Below are 24,513 nucleotides of genomic sequence, written 5' to 3'. Positions count from 1 at the left end.
GATATTAGGCATAAATCGACAGTTGTGTGTGCATGAGGCTAGGTATAGTATAACTGCAAAAGGTATAAGAACCCCTTCAGGTGCCAAATAATTCTGTATATTGAAAATTTACTTTTACCACATTCCTTGCATCTTTAGGATCGCGAAAAGCCTACAGCTACAGAAGATAGTAAGAATTTGTAATTTTTCAATAAGTTTTGTCAAGTTTACAGGATATGAACTTCACAAGAGAACTCTACAAGAATGTCAAATATGAGAACGTCAACCATTTCATGTCTGGCATACTTAGCACCTGTCCAGCTACTTGACAGACAAGGCCGGTGTATAATACTGTGAAGAACACGCAAAAAAGTGAGATTGAATTTTAAGTAAGCCGAATTCAGCGTTTCAAAAAGCCCTGAACATATATCACACCAACCAAAATCTTGATCTCTGTATGAATTAGCAGGGACCTCGAGTTATGTGAGTTTAGTTATCACAAATCTACTGTACCTTGATATTCCAGGAACTCTCACTAATAGCAAATGAAACTTTCTTATGTTTCATCAGAACTGAAGTGCCACATTTTATTGCATGTTATTGTTAAATAAACTGCAGACAGCCTGTGCCAACTTTGCAACTAGCCCACCTTCTCACTGGCATATCAATGTCCACATAATCATCAGCGTGTTAATTGCCTGGGTGAAGACTGAGGTATGGTTAAAATAATCTTGTTTTCTGTCTGCCAGGTGGGCGCAATCCCGGAAGAGAAGCTGGCCAGCGGGCTTGTTGCTGGCCATGCCTACAGCATCACTGCTGTGCGGCTGGTAAGCCTCTTTACATAGTTTGCGCAGCAGTCATAACCTTGAGGAGTACTGGTGTGACATTTTCAACTTGTCATTTTAATTTTTCTCATTAAATAAAAGAAGAAACCTCTAAACCTTAGAAAAAACAGTAGTGAGCATCAGAGCACACTAAATAATTTGCTCTAATATACTTGTTTGTATGAACCAGTTTCGCTTATGGCACCTAGGTGGCAGGTGCAAAGTGGCGTCATGAAACACAGGCTTGCTCTGTCCCTGCGATCACTGTAGCTGCCACACGCGAGCCTAGCCAGAATAAATATGCATAGTGCTCATGTTTATATATATTTTTTTATAAGCAACGTAATCATATCTAGCCCTATTGCTGCACAATGTTGACATATTTTGCTCTGTGTTATGACATCCCAATGTTGTCTAGGATGCTAGGTCTGCATTTAAGAGATTGCATTTTTTATGAAATTAAAATATCTTGAAGTGTTTCCCAGCCTTCATACTCGCTAAGTGTCATCCTTTTCCATGCAAGAGGCCTGTGGTAGTTTCTACAACTTCCAAAGTATGTGTCAGTACTCCATTAATTATCTTGCTGGAGGTAATATTTCCTGAAAGTAATTAAACTTGCACCTTTAGTAACAACCATATGAAGCCACCAAACAATGATGCTAAGGAAAGCATAAGAAAAATGAACTGTATCTTGAATTGAAATGTAGATGAATTACGAATAAATGCTTCATGTTTATTAAAAGAAGGAGCTGTGAAAATGGAAGAAAGACAACATGCTGCAAATGGGAGCTGAACCCATAACTTACACATGATGCATGCGATGTGTTACCAACATACAGTGGAATCTTGATAAACGGAAATCGCTTAAACGGAACTGCCTCCTAAACAGAAAACCATCTTCATGACAGTTTTCATAAAACTTGCCCAAATCAAGGTATTGTTACCATCTTCATGGTTGGTTGGTTTTGTATTCATGCAATCGTATTCAGCTTTCTCGCTCAGCAAATAAATAGAACTCCTGATAAACGGAACCAATTTCCCTGGTCCCTTGAGGTTCCGTTTAAAGAGAGTCCACTGTAGCTACAGCTGTAGCTGTCCCTGTGCCTACTTTCTTGGGTATTTGTGTGCACATATTAATACCCTAGCAAAATTTTGCAGTTGAAAATCAATAGCCTGTGGGATTATTGGCATCAATAGGTGTGTTTGTTCTTTAGGTATATTGGTCCTATGGCTGTATCGGTTTTTTAGTCGAATATATAGATAGTGTAGGATCCATCGGCAGGGGCAGCCACACACGCTAGCACGATAGCAACATTTACATCCGTATAAAGCTTACTGTACAGTATTTGCGCTGTGTAGGGCAACACTTATCTCCGACACGCTGTACAACAGCCACACAAAAATAAGTTAGGCAGGCATAAAAGGGATGCTAAGTTCAGAATTGTGCCCAATGTTGGCAAAACTCAGTTTGAAAATTTCTGGTGCTGGTTCGAAACAGCTTTGAATATTTGTCCATAAAGACAGCAAAAGATTTAAAAAAACATAATCTGCTGTGAACTGCTAAAACTATCAGCAGCACACTTGAAGTATGTGCTGATGTATTGCTGCTCATCTCAGTCTGCCTTTATAAAAGATAAGTCATGTCAAGTCATGCCAACATATCGCCTATCACAGCATGCACTATTTCAATACTCCTGGCAAATTTTCTGACTAATGGATGAGGCAGTGAGAACGTGCAAGTCAGATCATATGGTCAATAAGCACGCATTTCGTGGGCAACATCGTCACAGTCATTAGGCCTAAATCATGCCGGCTTTACATGGAGTTCAATGTGGCCAACACTTCTTGTTGTATTCGCTGTACGGGTGCCAGAACGGTACTTCTGTGTGATTCAGGACTGCGGGCAACAATTGCGAATCGATGGCACAAATCTCGGCAAACATTACAGCAAAAACATACAGGGCAGAACTTTGAAAGGCTTGATTTCATGCTACGTTTTATGGTGAAGTGCAGATTCGCATGCGGAAAGTACTGTCCTGTATTGAACCCTATTGGTCCCAACACAATCATATTAGTCCCATAAGCAACAAATAGCTGCCACTGATTAGACCGTATCGGTGCCAATACACACCTATTGGACCCTATGGGCAACAAATAGATGTCACCTATTGGGCCCTTTTGGTACCAATAGAATCCTACTAAAACTCATAAAGTTCAAAGATTTTACCAATAGAACCTATAGAACTGCTCTATTGGACCAGTAGAAAATTGTATTGGTATTTTTGCTTTGGTAACCTTGCCCTGTGAGTGTGCGAACTTCACACGACTGTTGCTAAAAAAAATTGGGTCTCAAGGTTCCCCCAATACTTCTTGCTCACGTCTTTAGTAAGGAGAAAACTGCCACAAACAACACTGTTAGAGAAAGAGATTGGTGTATTGTGTATTTTAGAATGATAGCTTTTTTTAGATTCATGCGTGCCATTGATTGATGAGTAGACATGTGGGCGAAGATGAAGTGTGGAGAGTGAAGTTTATTACAAGTGCACAGAAGTTATGGTTATTATATGGACTCTACAAGCTGCGTAGAACCGAGGATTTGTAAAAGCAGCAGTTCATGCAGTCAAGCCAATCTTCATGGACACATAAGATACATTCATGACACATAAGAAATTTTTGCACAAGTTCAAAATTATTGAGAGTGACTGCAATAAAGGAACATGATGCAATTTAACTTAGAATATTAGAACAACATTTTGCTAGACCAGCTAGTTTATGCTTGTAGATATTAAACAGCACACATGTGAAGACAAAAACAAAAGAAAGACGTGTAGTAGTGTCTGACATGTCTTCCATCCTTCTCTAAAGAGAGTGCATGTTAAAACATTTAAATATGGTTGAACCTGTAAGTTCAGTGTTGCTTTTTGCACATTCCTGAATTGCCATATGCATGCAATACGCAGGTGTACATTGAACGGCTGAAGGGTCGGATGCCCCTGATACGGCTGAGGAATCCCTGGGGAGATGACACCGAGTGGAGAGGGGCCTGGAGTGACCAGTGAGCAAGCAATTCCTTGTCTTTTACTGTACAGAGTGGTCCACCGTTAAAGGGAACACCAGAATGCGTGGCGTCTGCTCTGTGCCACTGCCGGCGGGCGGCTGCAATGAGCTTCGTGCAGGCGCAATGAGCGTAGTGGGCACTGCTCTTTTGTTGTCTGCTACTGTCTGCAACCGCAGTGAGCGTAGTGGGTGGTGCTCTTTCATGGTCTGCTACTGTTTGCAGCCGCGCTTAAGATGGTCGTAAAGAAAGCAGCTTGCGTAGTTCGTACATGAAAGCGGGCGCTTTCCTTCCAGCTGAAAGGAAAGTGGCTGCTTCATCAATCCATCAATTCGTTAATCCCATTTCTTTCCTTCAAGCTGGAAGGAAAGTAGTGGGATTGATCTACAATCAGATAAATGTCACCCTACACATCAGTCACAATGACACCGCCATCTTGTCTTCGCCTTATCAGTACATAAAGAATTGCGTGCTTCAGAAAACGTTTAGTACGCACGTTGACTCCCGCTATTCCACAGTAACTCGAGTGACATATGATGAAAGGCAGCATATTCTTGAACTGTGACTAGGGAAGTACAGTCAACGCCCTATTTCAAGAATAACGGAAGGGCCACTAAAAATGGTTAATAGAATTGTTCAAGTTTATAAGAGCGACTGATGCAGATAGGATGCTCCTAGAAAGCCACTGCATCGGGCCATGAGCCATGCGGAAGACCTTGCTATTGTAGCTGCTGTAAATGACAGACCTCAGCCTTCTGTTAATGACATCCAAGAAAGCCTTGGACTGAATTATTCAAAGACAATGGGAAGCGCCACTTGTATCAGGCAGGGCTAAAAAGCAGAACAGCTGCACAGAAGGTCTTCCTTCGCACCGCTGATGAGGACAAGTGCCTTCAGTTTGCGGAGTGTCACGTAAGCTGGACGGCGCACGATTGGTAGAGGGTCGTCTTTACTGACGAGTCTACTTTCACCACCTGTTGGGACCAGAAGATGTGCATTCGGCACCCTTACTGCACTCGCTAATATATACCTTTACTATAACGTTACTCCTTGCACGATTTTTTATTTCCATTATTGATAGTTGGAAACTTGTCTCTCTAGTCCTGAGATTTCCTGGAAGCATTTGTAAAAGGGGACTATGTTCCATAAAACAATATAGAGTATCATTTATGGAACCCTACCTGTCGCATCACACGGAGCCTATCACGGTTGACAATAGGGAAAAACTTTATTTAATATCCTGCATATGGATGACCTGGGTCTACGCCGCACCAGGGGCAGCAGAGAGACTCTGTCTCTCGGTAGCTTCTCGGGCTTGCTGCATGGCCCAAAGTTGGTCCTGGAGATCTGAAGTAGTCGGTGCAGCTCTCCACCGCACCCCTAGTTCATCCGGGGGGGCTGCAATTCTCCTCTGAACTATTTCGCAATCCCAAAGTATATGCTCCAGAGTGGCTCCTCTATCATCACATAATTTACATTTGGCATCAGGGTATAATACCGGAAACATGCGGTTAAGATGTACCAGATGTACCTTGTCTGAAGGCACCTCCAGTGAACCTCCTGAGACCTGCCCAATTTTGGGCTAGGAGGTGGATATATATACTTCGACTTTCTATAGAATTGGGTAATGTAACTGCTCCCAAATATAATTATTTCGAGAATAGCTTAAAAATCTCGTAAACTATTTTTTCTGGTAGCAATATATAGAAATGGTGGCTTATATATAGCAATGGTATCAGCAAGGACACATCACATTACATTTCAGGTGCTGCTTATGCCACAGACATAACAAACCTGGAGGAGCAGTGATTGCTTATGGTTAGTTTTCCGAAGCTATCTGTCGTTCCATTTTGTGAAAAGCTTTGCGTGGCATAAGCTGAACTCTGGCTATTGGAGGGATACTGAATGTGATGATGCAGCGTTGAGTATGCAAAAACTTCCAGTTTAATGAAAAGATCCGCTACTTGCATTGCCCGATAGCATGCATTGCAGATCATGTCACATGCTTATTAAAGCTCCGTTATTTCGCACCTCAGCTACAGGCCGAAATACATCCAGTGGCTCACTGCAAGCGGAAGGACAGTCTTAAGCATTTCGGGTTGCATGTTTGAAGCAAAATGTGTCCTTTTGTGAAGCCTTGTATGCAAGTCTTCCTTTAAGAATGAAGGCAGTGCTGGAGGCAAACGGCAATGTGACCAGATATTGAGGGAGGCACGGGGATTACCCCTTTTGTTTTTTTAAAGCCTGAAAAGATGACACGAGTTTTTAAGAGCACCTTTGATGTCAAGTCCTGATAAAAAGATTATAGCAATCAGAATCTTGAATGCATACCCTAAGGTGGCTACTGTAATCACAAAGGCACCATTTGTAAATGTTAACAGCCTAATGCTTTAGAAAAATTTCGCCATGCTGCTAAACTTCAGCATCCACTCGTGACTAAAGTCTCTGCAACTGTAGGAGCTTGACACATTACACACACCAATATGTTTCCCCATTGAGCTTACCACTGTTAATTCTATTGAATGCTCTTTAAAGGTGCTTGTTCAGCCTATGCACTGCAGCGATTCAAATATGCATTAGTGCGCATGAGATGGCCACTATACACGGAGAAATTCTCGCCAATATAGTTGCGCCACAAAGAGACATCCGTAAAAAATTGTAATGTTTGTCTCATGAGTCAAACAGCAAAAATAACTGCAAGGTAATATTTTGCACTATCTAATTCTCTTTCAACCTTGCAACGGCTAGCTATCTGAGTGTGACCAGGCAGTCTCCTGCCAACTTTAACAAAATGTGAATGGGTTGCTTTGCAACAGTCTGAAGCATGTCTGCAGACGATAGCAGATGATAAAAGAGCACCGCCCACTACATTCAGTGTGCTTGCACAAAGCTCGTTGCAGCCTGCGGCCGGCGGTGGTGCAGAGCAGATGCCATGTGCTCCTGTGTTCCCTCTAACAGTGGACCACTCTGTACAGGGTCATTTACTTCTGAATGTGACACCTCCTTAATATTTGAGCCAGTGTAACTTCAGCATTTATTTTGCTTCTACTTCATGGGGTACATATGCCTTATGTGCAGCCTAATCAGGAAATGCATTACAATCAAACCTCGTTATAATGAACATGGAGATAGGAAATTATCAGCTATAACAATCTAAATAAACATTTTCTTATTGGTATCAGTTTGTAACAAATATATGCTTATAACAAATATCAGATGTAACAATGGTAATTGTGGATTGGATGAAATTTCATTATGAGAAGCGTCGACTCTATTGAAAGATTAGTACACTGAATTTCAAGCCAAATTTAAGCTACTATGAGTGTTTGAATGCTAATGAGATGTGTCCCTGAAAGTGAATGACCCTGTAACGCTCTGCCATGTCGATCTGCTACTTTCGAAGCTTGATAAAGTGCAAATGAACTGTAGGAGAAACACAGTTTGTTGTAAGCATGTCTAATTTGAGTATGGTAACAAACTTCCTTTCGTGAAAGCAAGAAAGCCTATATGATAACATGTGTGAACTTTTTTTTTTCTTGCCTTAAGATGTTTCATGGTTTTGTCAAATTAATTACTCTACAAATCAATCAATTTTTTGTTGCATCGCTTATTCTTTAGTTCTGCTGTTTACTCACGTCTTCTTTCTTCTGGAATTGTCCTTGTCCCTATTACCACTCTTTTTAGTTATTTTATAATGTACCAACATTCTCAAGCTTCTCCTATTAGCTGACTGAATAGATGCATCAAGACAACACATAATATGTGCTCCAATTACATGCACAAGTTTTGGACATGGTTAACTCAGCACCTTTTTCCTTATTAAAGTATGGTATTGACTGATGATAAGTACGGACTGTGTATTTTTTATGTCTGATTGGGCCTTTAGCACCTGCTGTTTTTATCATGTTGGCAGGTCGCGTGAATGGTCCCTTGTGTCACCCGAGGAGAGAGAAGCCATTGGCCTGACATTTGACGCCGATGGTGAATTTTGGCAAGTGCATTTCTTATACTCTTTTTTTATAACTTGCACTAACCGTTTTGGTTATACTTTTGCACAAAATAGTTTATATATACGCACCACATTGTGAAAGCACTTGGATGATAATCTTTTTTTGTGTGTGTGTCTTGTCGGAATGTCTGCTTTGTTCATTGCCTTCATTCCTGACAGATGGTTCTAGCGTGTATCTTATGCACTTGCATTTATCTGTACTCTTTACATATATTCTGTTTCCACTTTCTTGCTGCAATTTCACTGTGTTTGTTCATTGGAAAGATGGCATTTATCTGAAATTAGTGAACAGACACGAAATAAAGAAAGAAAATAAAATAGATATTTTTTATTAAAGTACCACAATTGCAAAACAATTTTCTGAATCTACCTTCACCTTGCTTATTCCTGTAGAACTCATTTGGTCAATCGTGCTGTGTGAAGCTTATGTATACTGTACTGCTATTATGGATGTGCTTGTTATATTGTTTCCCTTCATGTACTGCTTATACTTCATGTTATGTGCAACGAAAGAGAGGACTAGTTAATCTGAAAATCAAAATAGCTCGGTGTAGAAGCTGTGTGCTTGGTGTACATTTTCAGGATGCCCCATAGTAGGTACAGCATGCCAACTCTTCAGCATTATGCATTACCATTGCGTGCCTCTGAAGATGCCAGCTTTGTTGCAGATTTCCATAAGAAGTTGATAAAATGTGTGGGGTCTGATGTGGGATTCTCACACCGTACTCTTGGGACAAAGGAACGACAACACAGTAGTGCAAACAATCACAAGGGCATTTATTGCACCTTTCATACATCAATGCCTGCTAGCCGAGTTGCTATCCACAAAACATGCCGATGGGCGCGCGACAAATCTAGAAGTCCGACTTACCGCGACCGCAAGCGAGCGAATATGTTCGCCCCATGCTGGATCCCAACGCCTGGTCGTTCGCGTGTATACTCACGCGAATCGTGGCGCGTTCGAAGGCGGCCACGCGAGGCGGTCTCGCTGAAGCATCGGTCGCCGCGCGCTCGGAATGTCCGCGCTGTTTGCCGACCCGCCGGGAAAGAGGGTCGCTGCACGCGCGGCACGCCCGTGCTGCTCGCTGTCTCCAACCCATGAGAGCAAGCGCCTTCCTTTCGGCGCTCAAGTAACCTCGCGGCGTTCGCAGCGCAACACTCGCGCCATCTCTCGCACTGCGCTTCAACCACTTAGACCGCGTGGGCGTCACGCAGGCCACGCGGCGAAGCGGGAGAACAGGAGACGCGCTATGCGGGAAAAACATCAGGGGAGGCGCGAGGGTCGCGCATCCCCACAAATGTAGCAAAAAATGCTTCTGCATAAGGTATGAACAGTTTTAGAGATTGGTAATAATGAAATTGCAAAGAGAAAAAATGATTTGGCCAGCCAGTACCACAGAGATGTTCAGAAAAAAAAAATACACTAGACTTATGTTAGTTCGACTCCTGTTAATTCTATTTTTCTGGTAATGCGATAGAGGCTGAAAATCCCAGTCGGTTCCCATGCACTTCTTATGGCCCAAACTTTCCTTATTTTGATCCTAAAATTGGCCTTCCCCAGATAATTATAACTTTACCAGTCTACCACACACGCCTGGTCCTTATTTGTGACCCCAATAGCAAGCCGTTTACTGGCAGCGTCCGTCTCGGTGGAAAGACAGTGAACGCATTGAACACATCATCTCTCGTCAAAAATGCCTATTGTCAGCCTCCCTAGGAAGATATTCAAGCAATAACTGTAGCCAACGATGTCTCATTACGTTATTTACCCGATTTTAACACGCGCCTTTCTTTTCTGTGTTTTCCCAATTGGGCCGAAAATTGCCTGCGCCGCACAATCGGACACACTATCAAAACAGCTTTTGTGGCTTTCATATGCTTTGTCGCACAGCATGTGTGTATTGCGACGAAGCTGACTTTAGGAATCTGGTCGCCATTGTGTGACATATTTTTCTTGCGGAAAAAAATGGGTGTATGTTAGATTTCTGCTTTGTTTAGGAGCATTAATGCCATTTATACCTTAGTTTACTACTTTGATTACAATAAAGTGGACGCATGTTTGATTCGGGGGTGCGTTAAAATTGAGAAAATACTGCCCAATGAATTAGCTGCATGTTCTTGCGTTTTATTGCATCTTGTTTAATTCAATCAATCTTGTCATTCCTGTCAGTTGATGTAATGTAAGAAGTTACAGCTGGCAAAATTTTGCTTAACTGTACCATGTGAAAGGATGAGATTGGTAAAAAGCAGATTTGACAGGGCAACACGGGACGCATAAAAAAACGCCAGGACATAGTGCTGCTCTCTCCGCATGCTGATCAGAAGGTGCCAGTCCTCTGAAAAGAGCAGAAACTTCAGGTAGTGGCAACATGTTTTCTAACCCTTTCAGTCACAGTGTCTCCATATGAAGAGGCAACATAGTTTTGAATGTTCATACTAGTGGGGACATGAAAAAAAGTCGCACCTGACAGCCAAAGTCGCACTTGATTTCACCTGACAGACAAAGCATTGATTGCAATAGCAAATAAGTAGACAGCGGTGTGAAGTAAGATTAGTCATTTTATCAGCTCCATAAGCTGCTGTAAACATTTGCTTACTAACTAAATTTACAACCATGTTGGCATGTGTACACAGGCAAATAAGAACACATCTTGCTCAACAACTGCAGACGCTTGCTGTGAGAACACTGGTGTGATGAAGAGCAGCAGAAGTGGCAAGCTGTGCTGCCTTTGTACTGCCTCTCGCTTCAACGCAAACTAGGCATGCGAGAACACAGCGCGCATGCTTGTTTTGAGCTTGTTCTTTATTGAAACATATGCTGTTCTGTGAGTTACATGGGTGATATCAATGAATGTATGCACTGTTTGCTTCACTTTGCTGAGCACTTGCAGCCTCTCCCTTAAAGGGGTATGAGCCATTGCTGATGATGATACGGTACATTTGTACCACTCGACTAGACACCATGTTTTTTTAGGTCTGAGCCATTGCAGTGAGCCACTTAAGGCTTTCGCCTTAAAGAGATTAGCCCAGGGGACCGGAGTGACAAAGTTGCGATAGTGCAGGGCCACTTTGCAGAAATAGGCAGATGGCATAATATTTCCATCTAGTGTTTATAGACTGGCCTGCCTTCAAAAAGAAACATAATCCTTCCCGAGCCACAACTGTCTACCTAACTACCCTCTAATGGGAGAAGTGGCAACAGCCGAGTGCTCTTGCTATCAGATTGTCATCTACTGCAGCGCCACCTATAGTAATTTCAATTACCGGTTACTTACGCTTTCTTTTGCCCGGTAGATCTTGGTAAAAAAGTATTGCACATGTTCGTTCGTTATTTCTTTCTTTCTTTCTTTGAGAAATTGACATGTTGAGAAAAAGGCTTGGACAGTTCTCATTTCTTTGAAATTCTCTCACTTATTCAACTATGTAATACTTGTGATGGTGCAAGTTCTATTATAGACATTGCCAGGTGTTTGCTTAGAGTTGTTACTGCTGTTTTTTTCCTCCACTTCTCTTTATTTTCAGGATGTCAGAAAGGGACTTTGTGCGAGAGTTTCAATTTCTAGAAATCTGCAACTTGGGCCCCGACTCGCTGGACAGTGAAGTACTTTCAGACTCATCAAAAAAGAAGTGGGAGGTGTCCATCTTTGAAGGATCCTGGGTTCGAGGTGCCACTGCTGGAGGTTGCAGAAACTACCTTGGTTCGTATAACTGTGTTGACTCTTATTTGATATCCTATTATCTATTGGTAATTTGTTACAGTATAAGATATTTTATATAGGAACGCGAGATATCTTTCTTTCCTCCTTGTTGTCCTAAACCACAATTGCGTTGTCACTTATGTAAGGTATATGGGTTAACAGTAGGGACATGCAAGTGTATGAATTTTTTTTTTAATGATCAGTCAAACGGTTAGGTTGCAGAACTAATAAAAACAAAAATCTTCTACAAGTATTCATATGTGATTTATTGCCATTACTTTTTGCTTTAGGCTTGATTTGGTTTCGAAAATCACCATCCATTCACCCTTATTTAATGCTGTTTGCTGTGCATTTGAGAACATATCTGCTGCTGAGTTCAGGGTGGAACGTTTCAGTGTCAGTAGGAATGGAGTGACAAAATGACCTTGTGCTGAGAATTTAGCACACACGAAAGAACTTCAGGTGTCAGAAATTAATTCAGAGCCTAGCATTATAGCATTTCCCACCATCTAATCATTGCTTTGGATCAAGGATGAATTGGAAGTCTAAAATACAGTCTTGACTCCAACATAGAATGATTGCTCTACCACTGTGAAAAAAAGGCTATGGCCAAAAATTACACAGTTCCCACCCACTGTGAGAATTCGTCTGATGTGAAGCTATAATATTGATGCCTTTTAATGTATAAACTGCATGAAGTAAGCATGATGTGCCACAGTGAGTACCTGTGTTGCAGTGCAATGTTGGCACACACAAAGGCACAATGTTATAATTTTGTTTAGCACCCGATCTGCCATGGCAGCCCAGTGACTATGGCGTTGTGCTGCCGAGTCCAAGGTCGTAGGTTCAATCTCGGCTGTGGCAGCTGCTTTCTGATGGGGCTGAAATGGAGAAATGCTCATGTACTATGCATTGAGTGCAACCCCAGGTGGTCAAAATTTATCCAGAGAACCCCGCTACAGCATACCTCATAATCAGATTGTGGTTTTGGCACCTAAAACCCCAGAATTAGATTTTTTTGTTTTGCATGCAACAATATAATGATGTTGCTTTGTACAGGTGCAGCCTATGCTAGCGGTGAAACGAGAGCCCATGGCAGCGCTCCGCAGAGTGCCACTACTGGTGCCTTGTGAAGTCTTGACAGAAGACTTGCCATAGCAGACGACTCCCCGGCTTTTCGCCAATCACTTTGATTGCGCCTGTGCCACAAAACTTTATGAGGTGCTGGTGGTGCAGTACTCTGCAGAGCAATGCCATAGGGCTCCATGTTCCCACTAGTCGTAGCCATGCCTGTACATGTGTTGTTAAGGCCAGTGTTTAATTTATGTCATTTTGTTGTGAAAATCTGGCACTCCATGTTTCAGTGTCTATGACAGTCAGTAGGGCATATTGTCTAATAAAGTACAATATACATCCCTGCCCAATTTTAAATTTCAGTTATCTTACACGACATTCTGCATGAACTGTGCCTACTTGAACTGATGTTCTTAACTGATTTATTTTACTCTGACAAAGGAATGTTACAACCTGTTTTGTTACGAACTGATCCTGAAGATGGTGTGCTGTGTTAAATGGACTGTTCCTGAAGGCGGTACAAAGTCAGATGCTAACTTGAAACCTGGTAAACAGAAAGTTCAAGATTGAGGCAAAAAATGCATCACATTGAAAAAGAAATAATAAAGGTAAACATTCGGCTCAGTCTGCTCGGCTTCACTCTCATCCTCAGGCTTTATTACTTTATTTACTTTGTTAAAACTAAGGTATGGAAGCACCATACTTTTGGTTATATGGAGAAATCAAATGATGCAGTGTAAATTTATAGCATGGGCTTCTTATTTTCAGTGGAAGTTGAAGTGCCCTGAAAATGGCTCAGTTTTTGAGAAACTCTTAATTTTCACGATGCTCACAAAGCTCCAACAGTTTGGGAATAAGTAGTACTGTAAATATTTTGCACCTTTTGTTCCTGTGCTACATTGTTTGCTGTAGTACTGCAATGGCCTTACGTTTTATGGATTGCAAAGATGTGTGGCCTTCTTTCTGTTCTGTCCTCTGCCTTGCATGTGCTGCACTGTTCAAAGGTGCAGGGCTCTCTCCTCTGCCAGTGCAGTCCTTGCTTGCTGCTGCAGAAGCATCAGTGTTGAAACAGTGCACTTGATAGAAAGTGACAAGAACTATAAGACCCTGCCTTCTGCTTCCATGAAAAAATGATGTAATGACAATGTTACCATTATAAAAGAAGTTGAGGCAATCGTTTAGCCATCATGACAATCATTTCAACCAGCCAATCATTTTGTGTTTGTCAGGATGTTTGTCATGACAGTGATGAAATGATTAGCTGGTCTTAAACATCCGGTCTTTTTTTCGTGATGAGCAAGATGAAAAATCTGAGCACAGACTACAAATGTCAAGCTTCTGCCAATTTCAGACATACCACTGGCCAAGGTCAAGCTCGCTTAATTGCAACCACCATGCCTTCCCTGTACACTTTCATGTGTGTTTGTAATTGTGTATGTAGACCTTCGTAATTCACTTAGAATGAATGAGCTGTCAAGAGCAGGTCCCATCATTGCTTCAGTTATGTTCAGCTCCTACCCAAGTGTACATCCTGGGCACAAGTGTCTGTAGCACTAGCCTGATTTGTGCAGATACCTTCTGGGTGAACCCGCAGTATTTCATCACACTGGAGGACCCAGACGATGACGATGAGGAGCAGAACTGCACCGCGATAGTGGCACTCATGCAGAAGAATAGGCGGGCAGCCAGGACTCTAGGGGCAGGACTGTTCCTTACCATTGGCTTTGCCCTCTACAAGGTGAGGAAGCTCACCTGCTTGTTTTATGGAGGGCCTATAAGCTGAAACAAGTTCGTGTCTACAGTAAATTAACACAGGGTTTTATATGCAACAAGGTGAAGTGTACAGAATACAACACTGAAATGACATGGCATGTGAAAGGCTCACCTATTTGGCTGTTGAGACAACTAGTAGAAAAAGGTGATTTCTGAATTGTTCAGTGAATGAAAACTCACTGATGCAGTTTGACCCTTCCTTTTTATTGTGATATAAGTCAACCTTTACATAATGAACTTCAATACAACGAAATTATTAATATAACGAAGTAGTTAACCATTTATAACTTCCTGCCCATAGAACACCATGTAGGTATTTGGAACTTCAACACCGTGTTTTTGCGCGTACAACTCGTACAAAAATTAAAAAAAATACATTAAATTCGGCATGCGAGTTATACGTGAATATCGCCTAGAGGCATGGCATCACGACAGTGTGGTGCTGCCTGCCGTGAAGCCGCACTTCAAGCACAAGGTCCTCCGCCATTCAAAGTTTCGTTATCTCCTAGCGACTCCCGCCCCCTCTCCACCCCTGTGTGTTGATGTCGAAGTTTCCTTTCTCCCTACTTTATGGTAGCCCATTCTCCTCTTTACATTTGCTATGTTGTGTTTAGTAGTTAGTGAATAGTGCATGAGGAGCAGGCAAACTCGTACATAACCTGTTCCCATAACAATCCCTCGGTCCACATGAAGTGCTTCGCGAAGCGGTGTAGAGCCAAATCACCGCTGAAATTTTCGGCTCGGTTGCATTCGCTCCATCACGGTTGTCCATTCGAGGGCTGCTCCATCCGCATTTCTGTCCTCCGTCTTGTGAACCTGCCGTGGTTGCTTAGTGGCTGTGGTGTTGGGCTGCTAAGCACGAAGTCATGGGATTGAATCCCTGCCACGGCTGCCACATATCGAGGGGGAGGGGGGGGGGAGGCAAAATGTGATAACACTCATGTGCTTAGATTTAGGTGCAGTTAAAGAACCCCAGGAGGTAAAAATTTCCGGAGTCCCCCACTACGGCGTGCCTCATAATCAGGTTGTGGTTTTGGCTCATAAAGCCCCATAATATCATTTTAATTTTTTGTTAGCTGCAAATTGATACGATTCATATCACATGTCACGTGATTGATTCATCTACGATCATGTCAGTCATGAAATTCAGCTTTATCAGCAACGCCAAAGAGAGAGATGAAGGGTTTTCAGTGAGAACACTTGGTTCGTAAGATGCCTGAATCATGTCCTAATGTCTATGGACAATTTAGGAGACAGATAGAAAATTTGCCGGTTTTTGCCGGATATCCAAAACATCCAGTTTTGGATATCCAACCACAGATGTCCCGACGATGTTGTGCATGGACCTGTTTTGGATATCCTACCATGAATGTCCCAAAGAGAACCCACATGGGCTATTTTCAACATACAATAATATTTGTCCTCCAATTGAGACTTTGTCTCAGTTTCCTCATAATGGAATTATGTTTTTTTGCATGTTCTAATTACAATCCGAAGCTATCGTGTGTGCGGCTTGTGTGTATACGTCCTACTTTGCAAGTTTTCTGATGCAATTTACTTTGAAAACTTCAGTTAGTGCAATAACCCCCTTGCTCTAGGTGGAAGGCTTAGAAGCATGAGGAGTACGCTGCACTTCTGCACATGTGCTGGCACATGTAACGTGTGCACACAGTGTATCTGTTCTTGATGCATGGGCGCTGTCTGCTCATTGCATCTGTCGCACAGCTTGTGCTACAACCATAATACACGTTGCAAACTGTGCAAAAGGCCCTGGCATATGTACGTAAAATGTATGCAGCATGTGACCACGGTATCCCTCGCAGATATGCAAGGGTTGCAAGGGCATTGCATAGTGCTGGTTCCCAAAAAGTCAGCTTCGCCGCAATACAATGATATTACACAGTGAAGCATATGCGATGTATTGTGGCAAATCGTAACAAGAGTGCAAAGGGGAAACTATCATGGGACACAATACGTATTCCTTAATTATACATGCGTGCACTCTTTGTCATCTGTCGCCATACGAGCACCGGTATGCCTAATAAGTGTACTCGCATGCCTACAGATCTATTTCGGACGTGCCTGTGGGGATTTTAGCCCTTGGAGGTCATGAAAGGCATGCACTCATTTTTTCGGCCTGCCCTATCTTTCGGACATTCTCGCGGCCCCTAGGGAGTCCGAAAATGAGGACATTGACTGTATAGTGAGGCGAGTGTGCTGCAGCCGAACTGCTCTCTCCTGCTTTTCTCTTCATGTGCTGCGCCATCTAGCAATGCTGCTGTGCAGTGCGCATGTGGCCTGTCTGCTAATATTTTTAACACACACACGTGGACTTCGCGGCGGCTTTGCTAGATGGCGCAATGTTTGGAGGGTAAAGCAGGAGAGAGGAGTCCGGCTGCACTTACACCTCATACATGATGCATATTTGGGGTGGCAATACGGCATGTTGCTACACTATTTCAATGCTCATCGCATTAGTGTTGACATTTATCATGAGGTAGGTTCTACTGGAATTTTTTTTTCCTCGTGTAATAAAAATGTGGAATGCCCTATCTGGTTACATTGTTGATAAAGAGGATGTTTACGATCTTTAATAAGCTTTAGATCTGCATTTCATCATTTTAATAACTTGATATATGTGCTTCTGTGTTATTTTTTAGCTGACTGCACATGTAGATGGTGTAAAAGAGAGCATGATCTCTGACCACCTGCTGTGGTAGCCCAGGGGCTGTGCTGCACTGAGTACAAGGTCGCAGGTTCGATTCCTGACTGCAGCACCTTCATTTCAATGGAGGTGGAATTAAAGAATGCTTGTTGTGCATATTAGATTTTGGTGAGCATTAGAGAAGAACAGGTGGCCAAAATGAATCCAGAGCCATTCACTACACTGTGCAGCTTTGGGGTGTTGAACCTCACAACTCTATCATTTTTTGGGGGGAACCTCTGACTCTCTCCATAATTATCCTAGGTAGGGTTTGGTAATATCAATGAATGAATAGAATGATAAAAAAATAAAATAAGAAAAGCCGTATGCTACACCCCACAGCGAAAATTCTGATGTTTGTCGTTGTTCCAACGCTTTGTCTACAAGATTGCTGATAAATTTCCTGAATTTGTTGTGCGGGTTGTATGTGCTGAAAAGCAATATGTGGAAAGACAATGATGACTCATTCCTGGTGGGGGCAAGTGACAGTTTTTGGTGTCCCTCTAATGGTAGGTTGACGACCCCGACAACTGTCCGACGCCGTTGGACATGTCATTCTTCAAGTACAACCCTTCGGCGGCACGGTCACACACGTTCATCAACTCAAGGGAGGTGACGACACGCTTCCACCTGCCTCCTGGCACCTACTGCGTGGTGCCCTCCACTTTCGAGCCCAACCAGACGGGAGAATTCCTCCTGCGGATATTCACTGAAAAAAGGAACATTTCCCAGTATGTGACATTCTCTTGACATTGTTTTTGACTTTGTGTGCTCACTGCATACAGACATACTATGCAGTGCTTGCTTTGCATAATTTTGTGCCATCTGTATAGGTGTGCTTACTTTTCTTTTCTTCTCTCTATTTTAGTGAACATGATGTACCTCCTGCCATTGTTCCTCCTGCCGATAATGTAAGCACATTATTGATTTATCCCTCAGCAACTTCTTGTTAGATGGTCTGACAGGACCTTAAACAAGATCATAAAGGGGCCCTGCAACACATTCTGTGAAAGGTAGAGAATGTATTTGCCAATAAATGGAATCTTCTCACAATGTTTCCCTAAAAAATATATTGTAATGCGTTTTGTATGAAGCAAGTAATGGGTAATGAAATGCTGCTACTGCTACACCATCGTAACGTTCCCTCTTTCTCATCATTCAAACTATGCTCGAAGTGATGGCGTTGCACCTGGATGAAACGGTGCTCTTTGTGCTCTGTATGCCACCCTGATAACCTCTTGTACCGGCATAACCTCACTATTGTGTTGCGACCCGCCGTCGCGTCACCCTATCTCGGAAGCCATTTCTCAGTGCTGCGGTATCGGTCTCCACCACAAGATGGCTGAACCGGCTCATCAGTGATGAAATTTCTCCAGTCCTGCTTCTGCTGAATGCACTGCTTAGTCGTAATATCAAAATAAACCCTACCAATAGCTCTCACGTTCAAACGATTCAGAAAAAGTTAGTAATTTTAGTATGTTGAAGGAAAGAGCAGGTGGTCATTTGAATTAAACTGTAAGGACCGCTTCAAGTACAGTAATGGTACTAGGCTTGTACCGTATTGATTCGAAAATAGGTCACTGCTACAGCCACATTTCTATAGGGGTGAAGTGCAATAATGTCTGTGTACCGTGCATTGGGTGCATGTTGAAGAATCACAGGTGGTCAAAATTAAGCCAGAGTCCCTCACTGTGGCGTGCCTAATATTAAAAGTGTGGTTTTGGAATGTAAAACCGCAGAATTTAATTTAGTGTAATATAGGTCAAACTTTATTTTTTACATTTTTTAAAAATGTTACCCAAAATGAGCTGTCGACCTATATTCATGAACAAAGCTTGCAAAAGTACCAAGCTAATGGAGTTCCACCATTGCGCCCGCCGTGAGGCCAGTCTAGAAATTATCCAGATTGGCGTTCAGAAATGCTGCATATCCAAAGCACTCAACAGCACTGAGGACGCTGTTGTTCAGCATGCCGAGAACACCTGTAAAGCATCCCAGGCATTTCCAGTGATGCAGCTTGTGGCATTTACTAGAGAGATTTAGTAGTCGAGCTTGCAGTGAATAAAGGTGTGTCATGTTCAAAGTTATTTACTTTTTCTAAAAAGATGTGGGTTGACCTATATTGGAATTATGTTTTCGTTTCAGTGAATTCGTTATATTGAGGTCGACCTATAGTAGTGTTCAACCTATTTTAGAGTAAATATAGCACATTAACGACAGCATTCTCTAGTAACTAGGTAAGCAGCTAGAATGTTCAAAAGGTGTTGCAGGACCCCTTTAATATACTCAATGGCATTTTCATTGTTTCACCTGTATTACTGCTACTTTACATTTCGTTACAGCTTCGATTTGGCTTCGTATTGCAGTCCCCCACAGTAAGGATTTACTGGTCTATAACCAGTGCGGAGTAAAATGAGCTTGTGTCTAGTACAGTCAAACCTCATTTTTAACAGTCATATCCCACATAAAGGTGTCTCTTTGTTATATCCGATGTTCTTTAGATCTGTAAGTGCATTTGGTAATGCTGACACCAGTCAGAACCATGTTAGCTTCACTTATTTCTATGTTTGACTATTTTCACTGCTCAGAACACACCTTGTAGATGCATTCGGCACTGTATCTTGTGTTTTGAGCAAGCTACATCTAGCACTATGTCTTGCTATGTCTTATTTATCAAAGTTAAAAGACTCTGTCTATGGCTGTTTCTTTTTTTTTGGGGGGGGGGGGTAATATGGTCCAGGCATCATTAACTGAATGAAGAACCAGAATGCGCTTCATGATCATGAGCAGGGATGAGTGTTTTTATTGTAAGAACATTAAAAGAAGCTCTTGCGCAATGCTTCTTTTTCGCTCAAATTCTTCAACGAGAATGTGGGATTTTAGATTGTATATATTTTGCAACTTCAGAGATACAAGAAGCACAGTCGAAAAACCAACACAGACTTTGCCTTGTGGCGAACTAAGCCCTTATGTGATGTACAAGTGGCGGCAGCAGCAAAACCAGATAATGCAGCTTAATTATAGCAAACAAATGCAGATATACATTGAACTGTTGGTAATAATACAAACACAGAAATGACTATCTACAACTTGCTGGACATGATTATAAACATAGTGACAAATTCTTTGCATGAATGATGAAATCAATTAATTAATCGTAGCACTGGTGTCTCTGTGTCATTTGGGTTTCCCTTGTAGCTTTATGCCGCAGTTGGGTGGATAACAATTTTCCATTTCATGATGTTCCTGTGAGTGTCCCCATAGTGTTACACAGGTGTAATTTATTAAGGGCTGCTGATAGTTGATATTTAATTCTTTAACACCCATTCTCTGTCCTACTACTGGTTTGCATCGTTCATTGAAACACTTGGTATTGTTGCTTCACTGGTTTGTCCAGTTTCCTAGTTGGCAAGAGGCGGAGAACAAGTGTATGTCTTTTACCCCGGACAAACCAGTTAAGAAAAGGTGCCAAGTGCTCCACAAAATGATGTGTACCGAAACATTAGATCTTGCTTGGAGTTTTCAGTGAAAATATTAGCCATAAGGGCAAAATCTTCTATCCACATTGTTAGAATAAAAGCGTAGATAACTGTATATTGTGGCAGGTATATTGTGGCAGGTTTTGATGACAAACATCTCCAAATTGTTAGCCGCCTCAGGATGCCTAGTAAGTTGGCATGCCTTGAGCATTGACCAGCTTCAAATCAAATCAGTCTTCATTTTCTAGTAAGAAAAAAAAAGACCCCCAAAAGACCTCACATGGCAACACCAACTTGGCACATGATCAAAACATTGTTGTGCCTGTGTGTATGATCAAAAATGTACTAGTCATGACTGCATTACAAATAAGTACATCATTGTGCACCATAATAACGACAGCAAATGCATATGCAGAAGAGAAAAACATGCGTTCCTACAAGAAACTCGTGTTTGCAAATGAAAATGCATTTGCATTTTCACTTTTATGATTGGAAAGTGTAACCTAATGTAACTAATTTGAGCAGACGAGATGAGCTAACTAGTGAGCTTTAGTTAGTTAATCAGTCATTATCACATAAATTCAAAGTCCAGTGAAAATGATGTCTCAGCATTGCCACTACCCCCCAAAAGTAATAATCTCTTTATTTATACTGCACCTTTTTCTAAAATTAGCGCAGTCTTTGCTGGAATGCAAAGTCAAGCTATATTGGTAAAATTGCTTCTGGGACACTGATAATGTCCGTCTTGACCACACACAAACAGTTGGTAAGCCAGTAAAGTTGGAAAAGCAGAAGATGGGTGGTGATGCCATTATAAAGCCCCCCACACTTGCCCTTGACGCCATGAATTTGTACAATGTTTGCTTGGGACTAACTAAAACATTTCACATGCTGTGAACAAGAGTCACATTGCATTCTAAACAAACCCAAGATGCAGCCTATTTATAGGCACTCGGGCATCTCGAGCTGTCTTGGGCTGCCTTTTGCTTGGGCATTCCTCAACAAAACTGTGAGAAATGGGAAACCGCTTGGGTGATTGTTTTTTTTTTATTGATTGATCATGAGTTTTAAGAACTTTCTCCACATACAAACAGTTCTGTATGCAAAATGCGTGACATAACTTGGTGTATGTACTAGCATTGCAGTTCTTACATGACATTGAAAGAGCAAAACCTTTTGTTTTCTCTGTTAGTAATCGAAGTTTCTTCTGCCAAATAAGTGAGAACAGAGTCTTCAAAGAATATAATGGCTCTGAAATAATTACATGAATTGAAAGAGTAAAACCTTTTGTTTTCTCTGTTAGTAATCGAAGTTTCTCCTGCCAAATAAGTGAGAACACAGTCTTCGAAGAATATTTAATGGCTCTGAAATAATTTAGTGTTACTCTTTAGTGTCTTGCGCTCAAAAGGAGTGCATGGTGAAGTTGATTGCAATGTGATCCCAGGTTCGTGCGAAAGAAGAGGACCCCAGTTCTGATCGTGCTCAGCAATTGCGAGCGCTGTTTGCCAAGATTGCTGGTGATGACATGGAAGTGAACAGCTATGAACTCCAGAAGATTCTCAATATGGTCTTCCGCAAAGGTTGCCCCATGCTGTTACCAGTTTGTTTTGCAGCAGCTTTGAACTTTGCATTACGTGACATATTTGTACTTTTGCTATATACACCGCCTTTGTGTTCATTTACCTTAAATAATTATTTAGCTTTGCCCTTTCATTATCATCGTGCTCTAGTGTGGCTTTGACTCAGATTGCTAATGTAAACTTGTGCACCATAAACTTCAGTAAGGCACATTCAATTCAGTATAAGCAATGTAGTACCTGTAATCATTGCAGAATTCAGAAATTATTTATCACATTTTTCATATTTTAGCTACATGTTATTCATTCATAGTGCCAATATAACAACCATCTATTCATTCACATGTTGTGTAGAACTAAAACTGAAGGTATGAAAACATCAAATGTTATTTAAGGTTTCATGCTTTAAACTGAATATCACAAAGAGTTCGATGTTGTTCAAGGTTTCCTGAACTGAAGATCTGGAACTGGAACTGAAGATCCAGCTCTTTGTAATATTCTTACAGCCTTTACTACAAGATAAATCTTGTACATTCTGTGTTTACTGGCATACCTTGGGTATATTTCATTTCTTCAATGCTTGAAAGTTGTTGGAACCAGGGTTGTGAGTAGAACTGTTTCAACGCAACTACATTTTGACCAGTCATCGCTGCACATTATTTCTTATGGGTCAACTCCTTAAAGAAAGGTTCTGCATGTTTGCCACTGACTTTTGAACTAAGTATTGAATTTATAGCATTTTCAAACATTTAAGTAAATGCAGACAGGTTGCGAGGATAAGCTTTAAGCTAGAGTAGGCTGGCATTGCTTTCTTCTGCTTCCATGAAAGTGTGCCACACACAGAGTGCTTAACTTTTAAAACACTAGAGTTGTAAAAAATTGCTTGGTAGAATTGTGTTGAACATGAAAATCCAGTAGCCTTTGCTGCACAACTGGTGCTTGAAGTTCAATGCTGAATACCTTTGACTCTTTCTTTCTTTTGTCAAATTATTTATCTTTATGAAGACGGAGTGTTTCAAAAGTTATTTTGTTATTTATATGTTAACACTGCAGCCCTGGATTTAACGCTTTCATTTAGTTTTGTGCACTCTTTATGTAGGTTTCAGTCAACTTGCTTTCATTCAAACTTGCAGTAACAACATGATTCAATTTGAACTGATTGGGAGGGTTAATCATCAGTAATACAATAAAATATGGTTTAAGACAAGAACTTCGGTCAACTATGTCGACAGATAATGTGCAAAGCATATTTTTTCTTCTACATAATGCCAAGCAAAATCAGTTTGTGGGTGCAATGCCAACAAGGCTTTCCTGGTGGGGGGGACATTGCTGCTCAGCAGTCATCAATAGTTGAGACACTTGTATCACCTTTTAAACAAGTCAGGTGTCAGAAAAAAATTTTGCGCGCTAGCCATGATTAGATGTGACCGAAGTTCATGTTTCTTTAGCCATCCATATTCAAAAATTGCTTTTTAGCCACATCCAAAGATGACTTTTGAGCCACCTTTGGATGTAGGAGCCAGGTTGTTTTATTAGTTGTTTGTGTGGGAAAACGTTTTATTTGCGATGTCTATGCTAGAATACATTAAAAACATAACTCTTGAAATTACTTGAATTTAGGCCAGATTACAAATTACTTGAGTTTGAACTACTGCAAGTCGATCGCACTTACACACACATTTTTTAGCATTGTTTTCATGCATTATGATCAAGGCCATGATAATGTAACGATTCGATTCCTGTGCTATCTCTATTTATGCTTTAACAGTGGTCCTAGTTGTGCTCTGGCCACATTATCACTGAAATCAGTTGCCTCTACATGATGGATGATTAGAAATAAATCGAACCAAGGGAAACGAATCCTTACATTATACTACCCCAGGTTGTGACTCGAAAGTTCTACCACTTTGAGTGGTGCCTTATTAGTCATTCATGATGTGCTTGGCACAATGTTGCATTAATCAAGTTTTCCTTTCTTCACTGCTCACCAACAGCTGCGAAGCATGTAACAGTTTCTGCTACAAGCCATGCTCTGCATAGCTACAAATTTTTTCATCTGGTGTCAGTCACACTTCCCTGGAATGCACGTTTTAGCACTCAGTTACCAAACTTTTCCTGAAGAGCAGTTTTTGATGCTAGTTCTTTTGACACAACAGTGATACACTAATTTTATGGTGATCTCTGTTTCTTCTGACCTTTTGCAATTTTTCGCACTTATCATTAAGTTTAGCTGTGGTGTACCAACAAGCCCTAACTTCTACTCAACCATTTATGATGCAGTAGGTTGACAGATGCTAGGCCAGAAATTTTTGAAGGCAGATTTTCATGCATACAGTGGCAC

At 41.4% G+C, this 24,513-nt stretch overlaps 1 protein-coding gene across 10 annotated transcripts in view; it reads left to right on the top strand.

Annotated features, from left to right (window-relative positions):
- The window catches only part of LOC135916480 (calpain-B-like), a 147,507-nt gene that overhangs the window by 98,345 nt on the left and 24,649 nt on the right, over positions 1–24,513 (top strand). For 9 of the 10 annotated variants that reach the window (XM_065449871.2, XM_065449868.2, XM_065449861.2 and 6 more), the window contains exons 6-14: positions 729–806; positions 3,764–3,858; positions 7,772–7,849; positions 11,390–11,565; positions 14,211–14,377; positions 17,630–17,847; positions 17,985–18,027; positions 19,459–19,491; positions 22,040–22,175. In XM_065449871.2, coding sequence (XP_065305943.2) covers positions 729–806; positions 3,764–3,858; positions 7,772–7,849; positions 11,390–11,565; positions 14,211–14,377; positions 17,630–17,847; positions 17,985–18,027; positions 19,459–19,491; positions 22,040–22,175 — 1,024 coding nt within the window. The remainder of the gene's footprint in view (positions 1–728; positions 807–3,763; positions 3,859–7,771; positions 7,850–11,389; positions 11,566–14,210; positions 14,378–17,629; positions 17,848–17,984; positions 18,028–19,458; positions 19,492–22,039; positions 22,176–24,513) is intronic. The other variant, XM_065449870.2, reaches the window with a different exon arrangement.

Source organism: Dermacentor albipictus, chromosome 7, assembly GCF_038994185.2.
Source record: "Dermacentor albipictus isolate Rhodes 1998 colony chromosome 7, USDA_Dalb.pri_finalv2, whole genome shotgun sequence".
Taxonomy (NCBI): Eukaryota; Metazoa; Arthropoda; class Arachnida; order Ixodida; family Ixodidae; genus Dermacentor; species Dermacentor albipictus.
Note: the sequence above shows the minus strand (reverse complement) of the source record. Positions and strands in the feature narration are given on the sequence as shown.